We start from the raw sequence: 19,027 nt of genomic DNA, 5'->3' as shown, positions 1-19,027 counted from the left end.
TGTGTGAGGACACAGCAAGAAGGCAGCCATCCACAAACCAGCAAGAGAGGCCTCATAAGACACCAACCCTGGTTGCAACTTGATTATAGACTTATGGCATTCAAAACTGTGGGAAAGTAAATTTCTGTTGTTTAAGCCTCCCAGTCTGCCATATATTTTGTTATGGCAGCCTGAGCAGATAAATACACCCCCTGAGAGCAAACAAGAATGGCTCACCGCGACAATGTATACTCTGATCAGCACTGTGACAGGGTGATTGGGCGGAATCCCTTGCTGGATTCTCAGCTGCCCGCTGTCCTCAGAGCTAGAATCCTGGGGGCTTTTGTAGATGCAGAAGGAGCCCTGGAACCACAAAATGCAACCCATTGAAATGAGATGGTCATATGTCCCACCAAAACCCACAGAGAGCACAGTGCTGGGAAAATGAGCACAGCTTGGGAATTTGCAGGACCTGGTTTGGTGCTAAACTTGCCAGTTGGGTGTCCTTGGGTAATTTATGTAGCCTGCTTGCATCTGAGCTTCTTCATGGTACACCAGTGAATTGGCATTGTACATTAACACCCCCCTCACAGGACTGTTGTATGAAGAACAGAACAGATGGGACATGAAGTGCCTTTTACATGTGGGGTGCTGTGCTAGTGCTTCCCCCATTATCTCATTCAATCCTGCTGCAGTATTCCTATTTCCAGACAGCAACTGAGGCTTAGGGAAGTGAAGCACTTTGTTCCAGATCATGCAGCTGGTTAATACTATAACTAGAATTTGAATCCAGATGGGCAAACTGTAATGCCTGTGCTATTTCCAACATAGCATGCTGCATAGAAAGGGCCCAGCTTGTAGTATGTTTATAGTGAATGCTGGCTACTACTTTGTGATGTTCACACTGTAAGTCTGCCAGATGAAGGGCTTGTGTTGCTTGATTAGTTTAATCGTCCAACTGGTAGGTTTGCATAAATCACACATTTGGTATGCCAGAGGGGAGAGAACAAAGTAAAGTTCAGTGTTCCTTTCAGGTAATGACTCTGTCTCCTTATTTTTCACCAGACTGAGCTCCAATCCACTGGTCACAAACCAAAAATATCTTAAAAGACTGGGGCTAGGTTTTGTGGAGTTCTAGAGAGGGACTTGAGTAAAAATTAAGGATTTTCCCTACACACATCCCACACCACAATTCCATTAACAGAATCGAGTCATACCTGACATTTATGGACAGGGAGAGCCAAATAAAAGGATTAAAAATGGAACCTGCCTTAAATTTTCCTATGACTCGGTCTCCATCAAGACCATGGTCATCTTCCGTAGATTTGCCTCTGAAGAGCTCAAAAGTTTTCACCCAGTCTTCAAAATTGTTGAATTCACTCTCGAGATCACCGTCATATATCTTTAGGGAAAAGGGAGAAGATTGTGCTAAGAGGAAGGAAAGCCCAGGATTGATTTAATGAGAAATGCCAAGACTCTCCAAAACCAGCCTTGATATATGCCCCTTGGGAAAATCTGAGGCCACTGGTAATTTATCTTCAGTAAGATAAGGAACATGGATTGGCTCAGCACTCCTGAAACTACTACTATGAATTTTATGAAATGTTCTGATGAACTTTTAAATTCCAAAAAGTATAGGTAAATTTAAAAATTGTAATATATAAGTATAGATACAACAAACCTTTTAGAGCTAGTTGATGCCATTGGTTGTTGGATATAGACTATAATACTTTGAGGAGATTCAAATCAATAATGTTCATTAAATATCTAATTCTTAACACATATAAGGCGATGGAATATTTGTTTTTATTGTAATGCATATAGACATGAAGTTTCCAAGTGGAAATTATATATATGCTTTGGAAATGCAAAATTGAGTTGAGTTTTAGGTTTGGTAGTATATATAATTTACTTATTCAACTTTCCTATATAAATTGCTTACCCAAGTTGGTTATCTATATATATAATTTTCACCCTTCAAATTTTCATAGCCATCAATATATCTCTAGCTAATACCCTCTAACTAATGTTAAGATTGGCCTAATGGAGCTGACTTTAGTTGGAGTTAAATCTCCTGTTACCTTGAGTGTGTACACATTTGCATCATGATGACAAGCACCTAGAGATGGGCCAAGGGGAGCTCAAATGCTGTAGATTACTTTGTAAGGTCCACGTTAAACAATAAGTTACGCCCCTTCTCAATATGAGGGTATAGGAAATGGAAAATGAACAAGCTTCCTGTCTTGGCTTAAATGCACATCAAAGTTTACTTCTCTACATCGGTGACAATGAAGACAAAATGTCAAACAAAGGCATGACTAGGGTTGACCAAAGCACTCACAGAACCTCATTGCTGAGCATCCCTCCCCATCAATGGCAGAGATGCCTGTGTCCCCACATACCTGCAAGATGGCCAGGTTGGGGATTCCATCATCTTTGGGTTTCTTCTTGAGCATTTTGTCTTTCTTCTTCTTTGGCCCATCTTCTATATCTACCACTACCTCATCTGGCTTTGCCTCTGTGGATATTCAGCAGAAATTAGATTTCTCATGGCGGTTGAGATGAGAAGGAACAAAGCCAAGCTCTTTCTTTCCTTTTGCTGACATGTCCTATGTTGTGACCCTTCAGAAATAGTAACTTGTGGCCAGGCACGGTGGCTCACACCTGTAATCCCAGCACTTTGGGAGGCTGAGGCGGGCAGATCACAAGGTCAGGAGATCGAGACCATCCTGGCTAACATGGTGAAACCCTGTCTCTATTAAAAATACAAAAAATTAGCCAGGCATGGTGGCGGGCACCTGTAGTCCCAGCTACTCGGGAGGCTGAGGCAGGAGAATAGTGTGAACCTGGGAGGCAGAGCTTGGAGTGAGCCAAGATTGCACCACTGCACTCCAGCCTGGGCGACAGAGCAAGACTCCGTCTCGGAAAAAAAAAAAAAAAGAGTAACTTGTGACCCTTCTTTTAAAAAAGAAATAGTAACTTTTTGCTGTAGGATTGTTACATACAGTCTGTACACTGCCTGACTGCAGGGCACCCCATGCACATATGAATCCAACGTCAGTGGATCCCCTAGGGCTGAGCAATAGGAATAGGGCAATGGCCCTAATCTATGGGCCAATGGGTTACAGTACATGTAAGAACTCATTAAACTAGGCACAGAGAGAATAAATAATTTGCCCATTCACCCAACTAGCAAAGAACAGACTCAGAACTTGGACTGACTCCAAAGCTTTTTGGAGTCACACTCTCTCAGATCCATTAAGGGAATTGAGATACATCTAGTTCAATATGAGGCTCAAATATCCTAAGGGTCTTGCGCAAAGTTGTTAGGGGGATTACTCAGTAATTTTTTAGCAGCAGGCTCTGCAGGGGAGAAACCACCTGATACGGACTGTAGCTCTGTTATTTTCTAGCTGTGTAATGTTGGACAAATTACTTGACCTCTTTGTACCTCTCTTTCATCATTTGCAAGGTGAAGATACTATTTCCTATGACATGGGGTTGGTCTTAGAATTACATGTGCTAATTAGGAGTGGTCTGAGGAACTGAGCCTGGCTCTAGTTTTTCCACTTCTATCATCGTCAAATGAAACAACATTGGCTGCTTAACGTTACAGTTGTATTTAGGCTGAGACCTACTGTTGGCTTGAATTGAGTTTGTGGTCATTTGAAATCTGACCTTCTGCCAAACAAGATCTATCCAATCCTGTAGACTGAGTTTTGGAACTCACCTCTAATAAAGTTTATCATGTTGATTTTGGCCAGTCATCCAGATTGCTTCTATTTTTATTCTACGGTTTCTACATTAAGACTGTCAACATAGGAACTTGAGCCAAAGGGTCGATTCCAGCACTGAGCTGAATTCAGAAGAACTGAGATCTGGTTCCAGCCCAGCACCAAGAGCTACATGACCACATTTTAAAGTGCTGTCATCTTCCTGAGATTGTTTCTAAACTCGGGAAAGGAGGGAGTTGAGCTCTATCTAATACACCTCCCGTGGCTTCCATTTTACAATTTTCTCGTAACGATGGCCCTATTCTATGGACAGATGTCCCCAGAATAACTGCTTACCTGTATTGCCTTTTTTTCCCTTGGGATTTCTCTCCTTTGCCTTTGAAAAAGGAGACAATATTATTGACACCACAATACTTGATTTATTAATTGACTGCTAACAATTATCTCAGCCCTCTGCATTCCCAGAGACACTATTTTAAAAGAGTATTCAAACAGTCTGTAAGCAGTCCCCCAAAATGAAGCCGCACTGTAAAGATCTGGGGGTTAAGCCCAATAGGATGCCCTATCCTAAAAAAGAGGTATCCGCACTTCCAAGAAAAGTATGATCAAGCTATAGACATCTTTGTCCCTTATATGCAGTACCCTCTCAGCCACGAGGCAAGCAAATTATCTCCCCAATATTTTTCCACCTCCCTGGAGCATCTCCCTCATCTGCACCATGAGTTGTGTCTGTTGGCGTTTCTGGTCTTTGGGATGGTACCATAGGTTGGGGAGGTTAGCAGAGAAAGGGGAAAGGGCTGAGTTCTCACAGGAAGTGATAGTGTCCATTGCAGCAAAAGGAGGGAGGTTGGAGGCAGGGACTAACATTTGCTTTTTCGGTATGTATCAATATTTGAGAAATAGTCCTAGATGCAACCATAGCCTTTCCAAACTAAAGAAGCAGAAGTGCATTCAATTAAATACAACATCGGAGTAATTTTTCTTCCCTTTTGTACTCAGGGGTAAGAAATCTTACCATATCCAGTTGCTGAGCTTTTGCCGGACTCTCCAGGCCTACTCCCCACTGTCTCTCCAGCTTCATAACTAGATCTGTCTCATTCCATGGACATGAGGCCCTGCTCTTGCTATGTAAACCCACTTATAATACCATTTCCTAAGGCCAAGACCTCTGCCTTTGATAATTTCCCATGTGAACTTAGAATCCTGCTGAAGACTTGGGGTCCTTAGACTAGGGTATCTCCTGAGGCCTCAGTCATTGATGCCCACCTATCCAGAGACCCCATTTCTCCCTGCTGGACCCCCCTGAGTCTGGCTGTGGGGGCAGATCCTCCAGATACCATGCTAGACTGAACATCCTTCCAGTATTTACAGCAGAGCTTATGTCCTAGGGCCAGCTCCAGCCAAAAAGTAGGAATTTTGTAATTCCATATCTCTGGTTCTTCCAGGCTTTTTACCTTTCTGCAGTTAACAGAACCACACCTGAGTAGGGTCTATGTATAGTGGCATTTAAAAGGAGGTTATGTAGGACTTAGTGTAGGAGAAGGTGCTGTGTTTCCTTATTGAGTCTCTTAACTGCCACAGGTAGGGGAGACTCTACCTTCTGGGCTTTCTTCAGGGAGGCATAATACTTAGACCACCAGTCAATCACGTTTTCAGCAGATTCATCTGCTATGGTCCTCTTTCTCCTCTTAGTGGACCTCCGGGAAGGCTTCCTGGGATCCTGGCAAGGGATGAGGGAATGGGTTATTAGTTCAACCTCATTTGGCTGCATGCTGATGGTCAACTGGCTTGTGAGGAAGAAAACATTTAGGTGTCCACTGGAAAACACACAGAGGTATCCACTGGTTTTGTGATAGCAGCTCTCTGTATCACTTCCACAAATGAAAGTTCAAGCATCTATTCATTCATTCATTTAGCATTTATTGAGCATACATGAGATACTGTTTTTGACATTAAGGATGTGTGGAGAATTAGACACAATCCTCTTCTGGATACAGTACAGGAGCTAGGCACGCAACAAATGAGAACTAGACTACATGATGCAATGCAATATAGCAGAAAAGGCATTATCTTCATACTGACCTGGGTTATAAATCATTAAGCAATTAATATAAATGTTGTAATCCTCAGTTTCCTCAACTAGGGACAATAATACCCACAACTGTTCTGAGGATTAAGTACATAATTTAGGCAATTCTTTGGTGTCATTTCTGATTTGAATGGGTACAAGTAAATGACTTCTATCACATAATTGATGGGGTGGCAGGAGAGGGAGTGATAGACGTGTGGCAGAAAGGTGGCATTCGTGGAAGAAGACGGGTGTCCTGCTGGAGCCTATGGATGCAGCACTCATCATGCATTCATCTTCCATTCACTCGCCAAGTCATCTCTTAAGTTGTACTATGACCCAGGCACTCTATTGAGTGCGGGCGTATAGAGATGTTGAAAAATTATCTCTGCTGAGGCTCACAATTTTATGATTAATCTGAGATGAACACTGAATGATGAACACTGAATCCGAGAAGTCAACAGAAAGTCACAGGTGCAATGCTAGGGGAATGCAGCAAACCTGGTAAGGCGTCACAGAGGGTCGCTGACCATGGATGAAATGAGAGCAGCCCGTGCAAATGTCCATGCATCTATCTCACTTTTCCACTCTTCTTTTTATCTCAGCCTTTACCATTTGCTGGGCAGGCTGTTCCTTAAGAGCTGCTTTTTTTTTTTTTTTTGAGATGGAGGCTCGCTCTGTTGCCCAGACTGGAATGCAGTAGCATGATCTCGGCTCACTGCAGCCTCCGCCTCCCAGGCTCAAGTGATTCTCCTGCCTCAGCCTCTGGAGTAGCTGGGATTACAGGTGAGTGCCACCACACCTGGCTAATTTTTTGAACTTTTTTTTTTAGTAGAGATGGAGTTACAGCATGTTGGCCAGGCTGGTCTTGAACTCCCGGCCTCAAGTGATCTACTCACCTCGGCCTCCCAAAGTGCTAGGATTACAGGTGTGAGCCACCATGCTCGGCCCCTTAAGACATTCTTAAAATGGCCTTCTCTTTTAATTCAATTGATACACCAAGATTTTTCACTCAAATATATTATTTAGAAAGATTAACTATATCCTTGTTTTGTGGTTCTTTGTGTACTTGTCAATCTCTCCTTCCAGAACCGTCACTAACTGTTTTCCTCCTCTTTGGAATCCAAAAGATGCATCTTCTTGGTCCCATATGATCTTGTACAAAGTAGGACCTAAATAATTGTGGAACACACTTGGAGGAAGAAACCCATGGCCTTTCCAAGCTAATGAATTAAGAAGAGTTTCTGTTCCATTAAATATTACTGTCACATTTGACCAGCACTTTAATTTCATGCACATTAACCTTCTGATCCTATAACAAAGCTGTGAAGTGGGTAACAGTATCCTCATTTTACAAAGGATGAACCGATACTCAGAAATGTGAAGCTGCTTGCCCATGGTCACACTGCAAGCAACTTCATATTGTCTGAGACCTGCAATGCAAACTCCAATGAGCCTTGTAAATATAGAGAGGGATTTTAGTCTGACCTTAGTTTTTCCATCTTTTGGTGGCTCCTGGGCTACAGGTGTGTGTTCAGGCTCCAGCATCGGGGATGAGTCAGGGACGTCAACCAGGATGGCCGGCTGGGCCTGGGCAGAGTCGGGCACCACTGTGGGAGGTGGCTCAACATCCACATAAATGTGATCTGCTGGGGGATCCTGGCAGGAGCTGTGGGCTCCAGAGGACTCAGTGGCTGTTAGCGAATCTGAAATCTCTGAAATGAAAGCACATCAGGTCAGGGAGCTGGGCTGCATCACAGGGTGGTCGTTTCAGGGACCTAATACTAGGAATCAGACAGATTCGGATTCAAATACATCAGGTTGCTAATATTTCTGAACCTCATTTTCTTATGTATAAAATGACAGTAAAAATACCCATCTCACTAGGAGGATGAAATGAGACCATGATGTAAGGCATCTGGCACATAATGGGTCATCAATAAATGGTTGTATTTGTTATTGATTCCTCAAAGTAATTTTAATCAATAGTGGTCATTGGGATTATGAAAATCAAGGTTTAGGGTGCAGATTCTGTGTCTAGGGGGATTGTCCCCCTGCTGTGTGTTAATCTGGGGAGGCTTTGGAGCTCCAGAGAGCCATGAAGCCGCCAACTGTAGGCAGAACTCTGGGCACAAAAGTACATGTGCTTGGCAGGGAGCAGGGGTATGTCCAGAGTTCATGAGATTCTTAACTGGGCTTCTGATGCCATAGAAAGGTTATAATGCTGTCCTTCACTGCCAATGGTCCTCATCTCTCCGTTTTATGCTGTAGGAGTCAGCACTCAGGAACATTTCCCAGTTCGGTACCCCCATGGCTGCCACAGACTCCTGAGTTTCTCTCTCCCCATTTGCTGACTTTCCAACAGCAAATTCAACCCAACAAACTCTTATGGGTATCTACTCCATACTGGGCATAGACACAAAGAAACCAGTGAGACAGACTAGAAATCTCAGAAATGGACAGGGGATGTATGACAACTTGGTTTAGAGAAAGATGGCAGTACAAATCATTGGGAAAATGAATGATAGGTTAGCAGACCCTTTGGGGGAAAATGGTGCTCTATATGGAGAAAAATGCAGCTGAGTCTCCACTTAAAATCATATATAAATGCAGATGATTAAAGATCTAAATGAGAAAGCTAAAACTATAAAGCTAGCAGAAGAAAATATAAGATAATATCTTTGTGACCAAGGGGTGAGAAAACATTCCTTAAACAAGACTAAAAATATAAACTATAAAGTTTAAAACATGGAGGGGTCTGAGTATATCTCAATTAAGGATTTCTGCTCATAGATAGGAATTATAGACAAGGTTAGTAGTTATCATACTAGGAAAAGATATGAACAATATCTACAATCTACAGGATTTTAACATCTAGAAAATACAAAGAATTTGTGAATCAAAAAGAAAATTAAAGCACATAAAATATGGGCAAAGGACATGAACTGGCATCACAGAAGGAAGATTAATATGGCAGCAAGGGTATGAAGGGTATGCAAACAGTAGCAAGCAGAGAAATACAAGTTAAAATAAAAATTAGATACTAATTTATGTCCACAGGGTAGCAAAAAACTAAAACCAAACCAAAGCAAAACAAAAATCTAGAAGGTTGGATAATTGCAGGTGCTGCTGAAGAGGAGAAAAATGGGGTTCCAAACGCAGAACTGGCAGTATAGACTGATGTAGACTGGTGTAGATCAGTGCAGCTCTCTGGAGTGGCCCCTGGCGCTAATTAATGAAAATACATGTGCGTATTTACTGGGACCTAGTGATCTCACCCCTGGGTGTACATTCCAGAGAAATTCCCACATAGCGTCTTCCCTCAGGGAACACACACAGGGATATTCATTGCAGCACTGATCATGGAAAGGGGAGTTGAGGTAGTCAATGGGTCTAATATGAGAGGAAAGGAAAAGTGTTGTAGATGCAGCAAGTAATAGTAACAGGCTAATGTACACACAGCAATATGGATAGAGCTTAAAACAGAGAATTGAGTGAAAAGAATAGGAAAACAAATGAAAATTATAGCATCATATTATTTAGGTAGATTAAATCGACTTAAATTTGACAAGGATGATGGCATAAGGCCTGCAGTGGGGAGGGCACTGGGATTAGAGATAAGGAATAAGGAGGACAGTGGATAGAATGAGAGAATCTTTGAATAGACCAGTGATGATTGTAGAGCATGGAACTGAGACGTGCAATGAACTCAACTTTGTGCACCTGAGATCCAAAATTGAACAAACTAAAACAACATCAAGCACAGAGCCAAGTAAAATGTCAGCATGGAGGCAGAAAGGAGCTTAAGTCATATTCAAGGAAGGCATGTTAGAGTTACTGACCCAATGTGAGTCAAAGTAAGAGTGTGGGAGCCAAATAAAGCAGAGGCCCCTGCAGGAGCAAGCTCATCAGAAAGATCCACCCAGCCACTTGGCTGTGGGGCATCCTCTTTGAGCCAATCCCACAGCAGGCACTCTGCAGGCACCATGACTTTATAGTTACAGCTACAAAATCTAGGAGCAGCTTCTCACCATGCCCAAGCTGGGTTCTATCCACCTGTGTGATGGGGGCAAGGGGCTCTCTGAGTTTACACAAAAACTGCTTCAAGTAGTTGATGGTGTAGGTGCCCACAAGGGTACTCCTCCCGAAAGCTCTCCAGTCCACCACGCAGATGCTCAGTGGCGGGTGCAGAAGCTCGTTCTCAGGCAGTTCCTGCAGAGAGAGGATGAGATGAAGAAGGGGCTAGGCTTGGCTGCTTGAGCCCTGGTGACCCTTCCATGGGCAGACCCAAAGCCAGCTGGGCATCCAGCCTCCCTTGTCTCTGCCTTGCCATTCTGTCCCTCCTGGCCAGTCCTGCAGATTGCCAAAACTCTGGAGCAGTGTCTTCCCGAGCCAGGGAGTAGTTCACCCAAACGAAGTCTGCCTTAGTAACAATTTGTCCCAGGTTTAAATTACAAAACCTCTCACCTCTGCACTCTCTCTGACAGTCATTTTCAGACCTCTTTATTTTGTCATTATCTGCCAACAGAACTCTCATCTCCAATGACAGCTTATCCAGGCCCATTATATAAAAGAGATGAAAGTCGAGCCATTTAATACAGAGCTGAGAGTGAAGGGACAGTGCCCCAGCCACCTGTTTTCCCTGGTGGCCCCCAAGACTCAATGCAGCCTGATACAAAAGGTTTGCAAACACCATGCACATTCTTCCATTGTAGGCTTTGCTAACTGGGGATATATGTCCAGTGGAGCAGGCTGGGTTGCGCAAAGCAATTTTTTCTTTGCAATTAGTTTCAAATCAAAGCACAAAAAAGTATGCTGAAATATTGAAATAAATAAAAGCACAGATGTCAAAAAAAATCACTTCAGAAGCATAAATTCACATGTAAACTCCTGACATTCTAAGTACAAATACTTTTTAAAAAACGTAGCCATTGAAATAAATCTTATTACAGTATTTTCTAGGCCAGTGGTTCTCAAATTTTATCATATATCAGAATCACCTGGAAACCTTCTTAAACCAGAGACATCTGGCCCTCCCTGCAATAGTTTCTAACTCAGAACAGCTGGGCCTGAGAATGAGCATTTCTAACAAGTTCTCAGGTGATGCTGATGCTGATGAATTGGGGACCACACTTTGGGAACCACTGTTATAGGAAAAAGTTTGTCAACCTGCTTTGATTGCTGTATGATCCACACTGGAAACGTTTCAAAACAAAACAACAACAACAAAAGTCTATTTTATCTCATTCTGAAATTCTGGCTTTTCACTAAATTAATTCTTTCTCGCAGGTAGTGGACATCTGAAACCCTAAAACATCTCATCTGTGCAAAAAAGAGGAATGATCCAGGTTGGGAGAGTGAGAAGCTCGCACCACTTCGAAAGCGTCTGCCTGGATGCTGAAGTTCGGGTTGTTCTTGTAGCTCTGGATCACACAGGACTTCACACCTTGTCCTCCGCACTCAATGAGAGCCTGAGGCCGATCCACAGAGAGGAGCTGCACCTTCTTCATTTCCCGAACTCCCCAGAAGAGAACCTGAGAAGACCAGCAGAGCCATCATCACAGATCCACGGAGGAGCCCCACACCTGCCCTGGCTCTGTGTGGAAAAGTCAGACCTGCTCCCTGAGAACCACGCTGTGTTCCTCCAGGAAAGAACTGCACAGCTTTTTGAGGGCTCATTCTTTTTCTCTAGGTCTCCCGCCCATTCCATACCACCTCTCCTACAATTCAGGTGGGGCCACTGCCCTTGAGTGCCACAGAACAACTCAGCTCCTCCGCTGACTCGTACCTCCACTCGGTATTTGCTCAGCACCGGCCGAATGTTGGCAGGAACCGGGTAGATCTGGGTGATGTCTGGTGGCTCAATGGGTGGGAGGCCTTGCAGCCCGGAAGAAGGAACCTACCGCACAAGGCAAGTATGAGTTAGACGCTGGAGAGACACAGGGAAGGCAACAGTGCCACACAACCACCTCATCAGTAAGATGTTCACTGTTTTGCCAACAAAAGTAATGTTTCCAGCTTAAAATACAAGGACCATGCATTTTACCATATTTAATTATTTATTAATTGATAAATGCAGTCATCTACAAGGGTAACCAACATTTAGTGAGCACTTAAGATGTACCACAAGGCTAATAACACAGAGCTCACAGTATAGAGGGGAGAGAGAAAAACAAATACGGAAGATGGTCTTTACAACTTAATAAAAGTACACAAGAACCACAGCAGGGTAGTGGAGAAGGAGCTTCTATTAGTTTCCAAACATTTGAGTCTTAATGATCCCCACTCCCTTCGGACTTGTCAAGATCTCCAGAAAAGCCATTATGCACTACTACTGCTACTAATACTACTACTACTACTACAATAAAAGGATGTACATTTAATCCAGCAGAGACTGCATCCTAATCAGTGAAGCAGAAAATGAAATGTTTTGAAGGCAGATGAAAACTTGTCACTTCTTGTGCACTTGGGGTTAATGAAACTTCAGGACAATTTCAGCTTTGCTGAAATTTCACACAAATGACTTACAGAGTTCTACTGAGAAAAGGGTCTTTTTCACTGTGTAGGCCATCCCACACTGCCCTCAAAACCTGGTTCGACACATACATCTTTCAAGAAGGTTTCCCCAAAGAAAACAAAAAATAAAAGAAGCTTTTTCTGACCCTATCCCAGCTGCTTCTACCATTCAATGCCTTTTGAATGCAACATGTCCTTTATGCAGATTTCGTGCAGAAATTAGAGGACTGAGTCCAGAAATAAGGCTCTGCTGTGTGACCCTGCACAAGTAAATTTCCCTCTCTGAGCCTCAGATATTGGGCCAGATGACCCATCAAGCTCCTTGGGAATCAGATGTTCTATTAAACATTGCTTTGGAGCAGGTGGTTCTCCTTACTGGGGCTGTTTGTCTGCCTGAACAATTTACAGGGACTTGGCCAATAGGAAGTCTTTATTTACTTCATTCTCCAAGCCCCTCCATGTACAGTGAGTTCTTGATAAATGTTTACTGGTTGACTGACATATTAGTCCACATGCTCCGTGTGCTAGAAAAAGCCTAACTGTGCATCAAAATCTGCAAAATGCAAATATATCACCATTCTGTTTTCACAGACATATTCTCGTTGGCAACAGCAGATGCGGTTAAGCTAATTACAAGAAAGCTCAGAAAAAGGAGAGCAGACATTGCAAATGTGAAATAGGCTTAAGGTAATGAAGCTGCAGGATACACCAGCCCAGATCAAGAAGCTGGTAAATAATGAGGATGGCAATGCCCAATACTGCCTGGCAGTGAAGAGGTGAGCAATTTAGCCTGCGAGCATCACCTTACTGGGAAAATTAATAACCCCCCAGGCTTTAAAGGGAAAGCCACGAAACAGCTGTGATGGTGGCATAGGAGGGGCTGCCTCTAGATGTGCTTTTTAAAAAGCATCATATGTTTTATCCTGGGGCTCCTGAAGTGTCTTGGGAAATGGCCAAAGAAGTTTTGCTTTGTAAGTGCCTGAAAAATGCTGTTAACAGCTCAACACAGCCCTTAAAGAATCCTATAACATTGTGGCAATTAAATGACTTTGCTACTAGCAAGATTAAGCTTTTTCCAGTGAAATGGGTTGGTTGCTGGCCTATAAAACCATATGATATGCAGTTACTCAGCACATAGGCCAGGGAAAAACAAGCGATTGTTATAAAGACAAAATAGTAAGAAATGGTGGTGAGCAGGATGGGTAGTTGGTCTGAAAGCCAGACTGCTCTAATATCCCCATGGAAGTAAAATATCAGGACCTCAAAGTAGGTCCAGCTTCAGTTCCAGGAGAAGGGTGAACCAGTGTGGCACACAGGGTACAAAAGTTAAGGAGGCACTCACTCTTAGGGTCATGCATGACCCTAGTCCCAGCCCTGCCCATCTGAAGAATCACTGATGCTCAGAAGCCTTTCTCCTTTCTGTCTCCCTCAGCCCATAATTTATATTTCTATTATTTCTTATCTTTAGTACAGTGGTTACTTGGCCTCTATCACTTACTAGCTCACTACATATTTTTATGTAGAAATGTCCAGCATGCAATAAAATATGGCATGCACAGAGATAAGATAATGTGATTAACAAGAGAAACTAAGCAAAGAAAGACTCAGAGGATTCAGATAATGTGGTAATCAGACATGAACTTTAAAGTAACAATGCTTAATCTGTTCAGTAAGAAACCAGATAAAAAATTTAAATAGATAAATGAAATCTATAATAAAAAAAGAAATGGAAATTCTATAGCTGAAAATTTAGTCACTGGAAAGAAGAACTTAGTGAATAGGTTTTAAAAAAGAGGCAGGAGAAGTGAGCTGGAAGATAGGCCACATTATGGATAAAATAAAGCTCAGAGAGACAAAATGATAGACAATGCATAAAAGAAGAGGCACAGAGTATCTGATTAAAAGGTCTAATATACATGTAATTGGAGTCACAGAGGACAGGCAAAAAGAGGTGAGGCAAGGAAAGGAGAAAAGGGAGAGAAGAGAAAAGAGGAGGAATAGAACAGGACAGAAGCAATCTTTGAATAGATAAAGGCTGACAATTTTCCAAAACTAATTTAAAACATCAAGCCAGGGTTTTAAAAGCTCTATAAAATCCAACAAGATGAAAACAAAACTGTGCTTTATTACAACATAGTAAAACTGCTAAAAACCAAAAATAAAGAAAAATACCTTAAAAACAATCAGATGAGGGAAAAAAAATAAAGATCACTTTTTAAGGAGCAACAATAAGAATGATAACCAACCTCTCAAAAGAGAAAGCACAGCCCAAACAATGGAATAATATCTTCAGCTGAAAGAAAATTGTTTCCAACCCAGGCAAACAAAACAAAACAAAAAAACCTAAGAGGAAATTTAATGGGCACAGCGTCAAATAGTGAGATTATGGCAAAGCCAGAACCACCAGAAGAGGTAAGTATGAGCTCTGGGATAAAGTTGGTGACTTGAGGAGATCGTCTTGAGGGCTTGAGCAGGGTCTCTACTGGAAGGTTTTTTTTGTTTGTTTGTTTTTTGAGACAGTCTCACTCTGTCACCCAAGCTGGAGTGCAGTGGTGCGATCCCTGCTCACTGCAACCTCTGCCTCCCAGGTTCAAGCAATTCTCCTGCCTCAGCCTCCTGAGTAGCTGGGATTACAATTGCATGCCACCATGCCCAGCTAATTTTGTATTTTTAGTAGAGACGGGGTATCACCATGTTAACCAGGCTGGTCTCGAACTTCTGACCTCAGGTGATCCACCCGCCTCTGCCTCCCAAGGGTGCTGATTACAGGTGTGAGCCACTGTGCCTGGCCTGGAAGTTCTTAATAATATGTAAGGATCAGCCTGCTTTCCCTCCCTGACCCCTCACTAAGCCTATTTTAGGGTGGATGCCTTCTGCAAAGTCTTCATTAGCAGGTCAATAATCAGTTAATGACACTTTACCTTTAAAACAGGGAGAAAGATCACACAGAGACACTGTCTGAAGCTAATTAAATCATCTAACTCAGACCTCTAATGAGAAGACTTAATGAGTGCCAAGATCAGAGAAGAATATCTCATTTTTTAAGCCAATAGAACTTAGGTTAAATCTATACCACATAGACAAAGAAGATTAAAAACAAATGAAAAAATTAGAGAACATTCACATGATGGTAAGAGAAAGAGTCCTAGAAAGTTGAATGAAAAGGAAGAATGGATTCTAAACAGGCAGAGTTAACACATAAATCCATGGAGGCTGCACAGTGCACAACTGTAGGGGGGGCCAGCCACATAGACCAAATAGCAGTGGCCCCTTGTGGGGGTGTGTAGTGCACTAACCCTGTAGGTAGGCTGAGATATTTCTAGGAATTGGGAAGTGTGTTGGGCAGAATAATGACTCCCAAAGATGTTCATATCTTAATCCTCAGAACCTGTAAGTATGTTACCTTAAATGGCAAAAAGGGATGTGGCAGATGTGATTAAATTAAGGCTCTTGGAATGAGGAGTTTATCTTGGATTATCTGGGTGGGCCCCATGTATTCTTGAGGGTCCTTATGAGGCAGCAGCAGGAGAGTCAGAGTAGGAAGAGATGTGATAATGGAAGTAGACGGGAGGCTGGGGGGAGAAAGAGACAATGAGAGAGACTTGAAGAAGCTATCTGGCTGGCTTGAAGGTAAAGGAAGGGCCACCAGCCAAGGAATGCAGGCCATCCCTAGAAACCAGAATAGACAAGGAAACAGATTTCCCCCTAGAGCCTCCAGAAGGAACACAGACCTGCTGATGCCCCGATGAGGGACCCTTTCAAACATCTAACCTGCAGAACTGTAAGATAATAAATTGGGTTGTCTTAAGCCACCATGTCTGTGGTCATTTGTTAGAGCAGCAATAGGAAACCAACACAGGAAGCAAAACATTCTAAGAAAGGGAGGTGGACTTTCCAGAAGGACAACATTCAAGCAGCAGAGGAGAGGAAAACTGTAATAGGAGAGAGAGGGTTCTGAAAACAAGAGAAACATTATAAAAGTAGGGGAAACGAGTGTTCTAAGTATGGAGAATGGAAAAGAAGGCCAAAGTGTGAATAACAACAGATAGTTCTGAGATTGCAGAAGGGGACATCGCTCTGAGGGGCCCAGGGAATGGCCCAACAGTTGAAATCTGGCTTACACACAGAATTCCATGAATGTTTGTTCATTGAATGAGTAAACAGATGCATTTTTTTTTCAAGACAGGGTCTTGCTCTGTCACCCAGGCTGGAGTGCAGTAGCATGATCATAGTTCACTGCAGCCTCCACCACCACACCCAGCTAATTTTTTATTTTTTGTAGAGAGGTGGTCTCGCCATATCGCCTAGGCTGGTCTTAAACACCTGGACTCAAACGATCCTCCTGCCTCAGCTTCCTAAAGTGCTGGGATTACAGGCGTGAACCACCAGGCTCAGACAAAATATTTTACTGTGAGTCTATGACGTGTAAAATGTTGTGGGCTTTTCTGTGTGATGTGGAGATAAACCTCACATGTCAAATCTCATCAGTTGATCCAAAAGACTCTACTTTTAAGATATATGCAGAGCCCACCTCTCTTCCTTTCCATGGCTACACTGATTAAAGATGCCTTTATCTCCAATCTGAGTAACTTTAAGAGTCTCCCAACGGGCCTTTCTGCTTCTCTCCTTGCCCCTTCGGAATACACTGGATCTGGCATCTTCGCGTTGCAACATTAAGTCATTGTGCCGAGAGTCCTCTCTTGGCTTCCCATCTCTCCCAGAATAAAAGCCAAAGTCCTTACCAGGCCCCATGTGATCTTTTCCCACTGGCCTCATCGCCTTCCCGCTTCCTGTCATTTGTCCATTCCAGCCACATTGACCTCCTTGAGCATGCCGGGCATAGTGAGGCTTCAGGGTCTGGAATTTGCTCTTCCCTCCGCATCTAAAGGCTCTTTGCCCAGTTAGTTGCATGGTTGCCCAGTTAACCATGCAGCTAAAATGTGAGGCTACAAAAGTAGTCTGAGGACAAATTTCAGGACAGCTTAATAGCCAGGCTACAGAAATGTGACAGTCTCCTATGGGGCAGATTTCCTCTTCAGGGAATATTAACACATCGTGAAAAAATGTTTTGTGGTCTAATACCTTTGGGAAATATCAAGTTTTGAAAAAGAAGTTAAAAAAACGTTCTTTGTTGCAGGACTTCTCAGTTTCTTTACCATGGTAACTGGCATTTCAGATCCCCAAAAGAGATGTGATATAAAGCATTTCTCAAGCTTTCTTGTCACTGTATTTGGAGGGAGTGATGTTCCAAAAAAAACCAGACTTTGAGAATGTTCCTGGTGGTAAGAAGTAAGAGCCACTGAAGATTTCTGGAGAGAGGGGTGGTAACACCAACTAGTGTTCTGGAAGGAATGTGGAGGATGGAGTGAACAGGAAAAGTAAAGAAGGCCAGTAGCCCAGCAAGGAGGCCAATGTAACATTCAGATGAGCACTAAAAGAACCCATGGAAACAGGGGATGGGAACCATTCAAGGAACAATCTACAGGGCAGGCCTGGCTGTGGATAAAGACATGGTGTAAAGAATGAAGGCTTACTGAATTTTCAAGCTGGAGTGTCTGGGAGAACAACGGGGCTATGAGTCAGGATAGGGAGGACGGGGGCAGCTAACTTGGATAGAGGAGGGAAGTAAAAATAATGAATTCAGTCTGGTGCATAGGAGAACAAAGGTATTATATCCTTCATGTGTTTTTGAGACAGGGTCCCTTGCTCTCCTGCCCAGGCTGGAATGCAGTGATGTGATCATGATGTCACTGCAGCCTCGACCTCCCAGGCTCAAGTAAGCCTCCCGCCTCCACCTCCCGAGTAGCTGGCACCATAAGCATGTGCCGTCACACCCAGCTGAATTTTTATGTTTTGTAGAGACGGGGATCCCACTATGTTGCTGAGGCTAGTCTCAAATTCCTGGGCTCAAGTGATCCTCCCCACCTCTAAATCCTTCTGAGCAAGGGCAGTTTCAGTAATGGAGATAGAGAAACTGATGCCAGACATCCACAAATGAAAACTGAGAACAGCTGGTAACAAATGAAGGCATTTTCCAGCCCCTGTCTTCTCAGTATGTATGAGATCCACATGCTAAGACAGTCATGCTGGTGATCAAATTACTTTTTGAACAAGTGATCAAATGAGAAGAAGTCCTAATGAAATCCTAATGAATTGTATCTCAGGCTACTTACCTCTGACAGTGCTTACTTTATTAAGTCGGCTGTCAGGAAGCAGCAGGGCCTCTCACCAGTGTGCCCAGCTCAGGGCTCAGCCCACTCCAAATACAGTGACAAGAAAGCTTGAGAAATGCTGTCAACCTCAGGAGGGAGGATGAGAGGTGGGGCTACAGAACCCAGACAGCTGAGCCCACAGAGAGCATTTGGGGATCCACCAGTCCAGCCTTCATTGGCAGATGCAGCCTCTCAGACCCAGAGCACTTATTAGGACAGCATTGTGTAGTGAAAAGAGAGTTGACTGAATCCAATTCAGTTAGCATTGAGCCTCAGCTTTCTCACATGCAAAATGGGAGTGCTGGACTAGATCTCATTTTCCCAAGTCAGCCATTCCACGACCACCTTTACCACTTGTACATCCCACAACCATTTTTTTTATTTGACACTTTTATTTTTAAAAAGGTAACTTCATCTTGCAAGGTAAAACAAGTACTACTTGACAGAAATGGAAAGTCACTTTAAAAAGAAAACCAATGAAACAAAATAGTGTCATTGGAATATGCAATGTGATGCTG

General features: G+C 43.0%; 1 protein-coding gene and 1 long non-coding RNA gene across 4 annotated transcripts in view; one reads left to right on the top strand and one right to left on the bottom strand.

Annotated features, from left to right (window-relative positions):
• The window catches only part of FER1L6 (fer-1 like family member 6), a 195,354-nt gene that overhangs the window by 50,006 nt on the left and 126,321 nt on the right, over positions 1–19,027 (bottom strand). For both annotated transcript variants that reach the window (XM_054657466.2, XM_016959831.4), the window contains 9 exons: positions 11,570–11,680; positions 11,154–11,315; positions 9,813–9,993; positions 7,270–7,496; positions 5,311–5,433; positions 4,050–4,089; positions 2,382–2,497; positions 1,250–1,381; positions 217–342 (listed from right to left, as the gene is read on the bottom strand). In XM_054657466.2, coding sequence (XP_054513441.2) covers positions 217–342; positions 1,250–1,381; positions 2,382–2,497; positions 4,050–4,089; positions 5,311–5,433; positions 7,270–7,496; positions 9,813–9,993; positions 11,154–11,315; positions 11,570–11,680 — 1,218 coding nt within the window. The remainder of the gene's footprint in view (positions 1–216; positions 343–1,249; positions 1,382–2,381; positions 2,498–4,049; positions 4,090–5,310; positions 5,434–7,269; positions 7,497–9,812; positions 9,994–11,153; positions 11,316–11,569; positions 11,681–19,027) is intronic.
• LOC134810692 (uncharacterized) overlaps positions 1–19,027 on the top strand; it is a 125,743-nt gene that overhangs the window by 99,864 nt on the left and 6,852 nt on the right. For both annotated transcript variants that reach the window (XR_010159334.1, XR_010159333.1), the window contains exons 2-3: positions 11,071–11,692; positions 12,889–13,073. This is a non-coding gene — a long non-coding RNA (uncharacterized LOC134810692). The remainder of the gene's footprint in view (positions 1–11,070; positions 11,693–12,888; positions 13,074–19,027) is intronic.

Source organism: Pan troglodytes, chromosome 7 (assembly GCF_028858775.2).
Source record: "Pan troglodytes isolate AG18354 chromosome 7, NHGRI_mPanTro3-v2.0_pri, whole genome shotgun sequence".
Taxonomy (NCBI): Eukaryota; Metazoa; Chordata; class Mammalia; order Primates; family Hominidae; genus Pan; species Pan troglodytes.
Note: the sequence above shows the minus strand (reverse complement) of the source record. Positions and strands in the feature narration are given on the sequence as shown.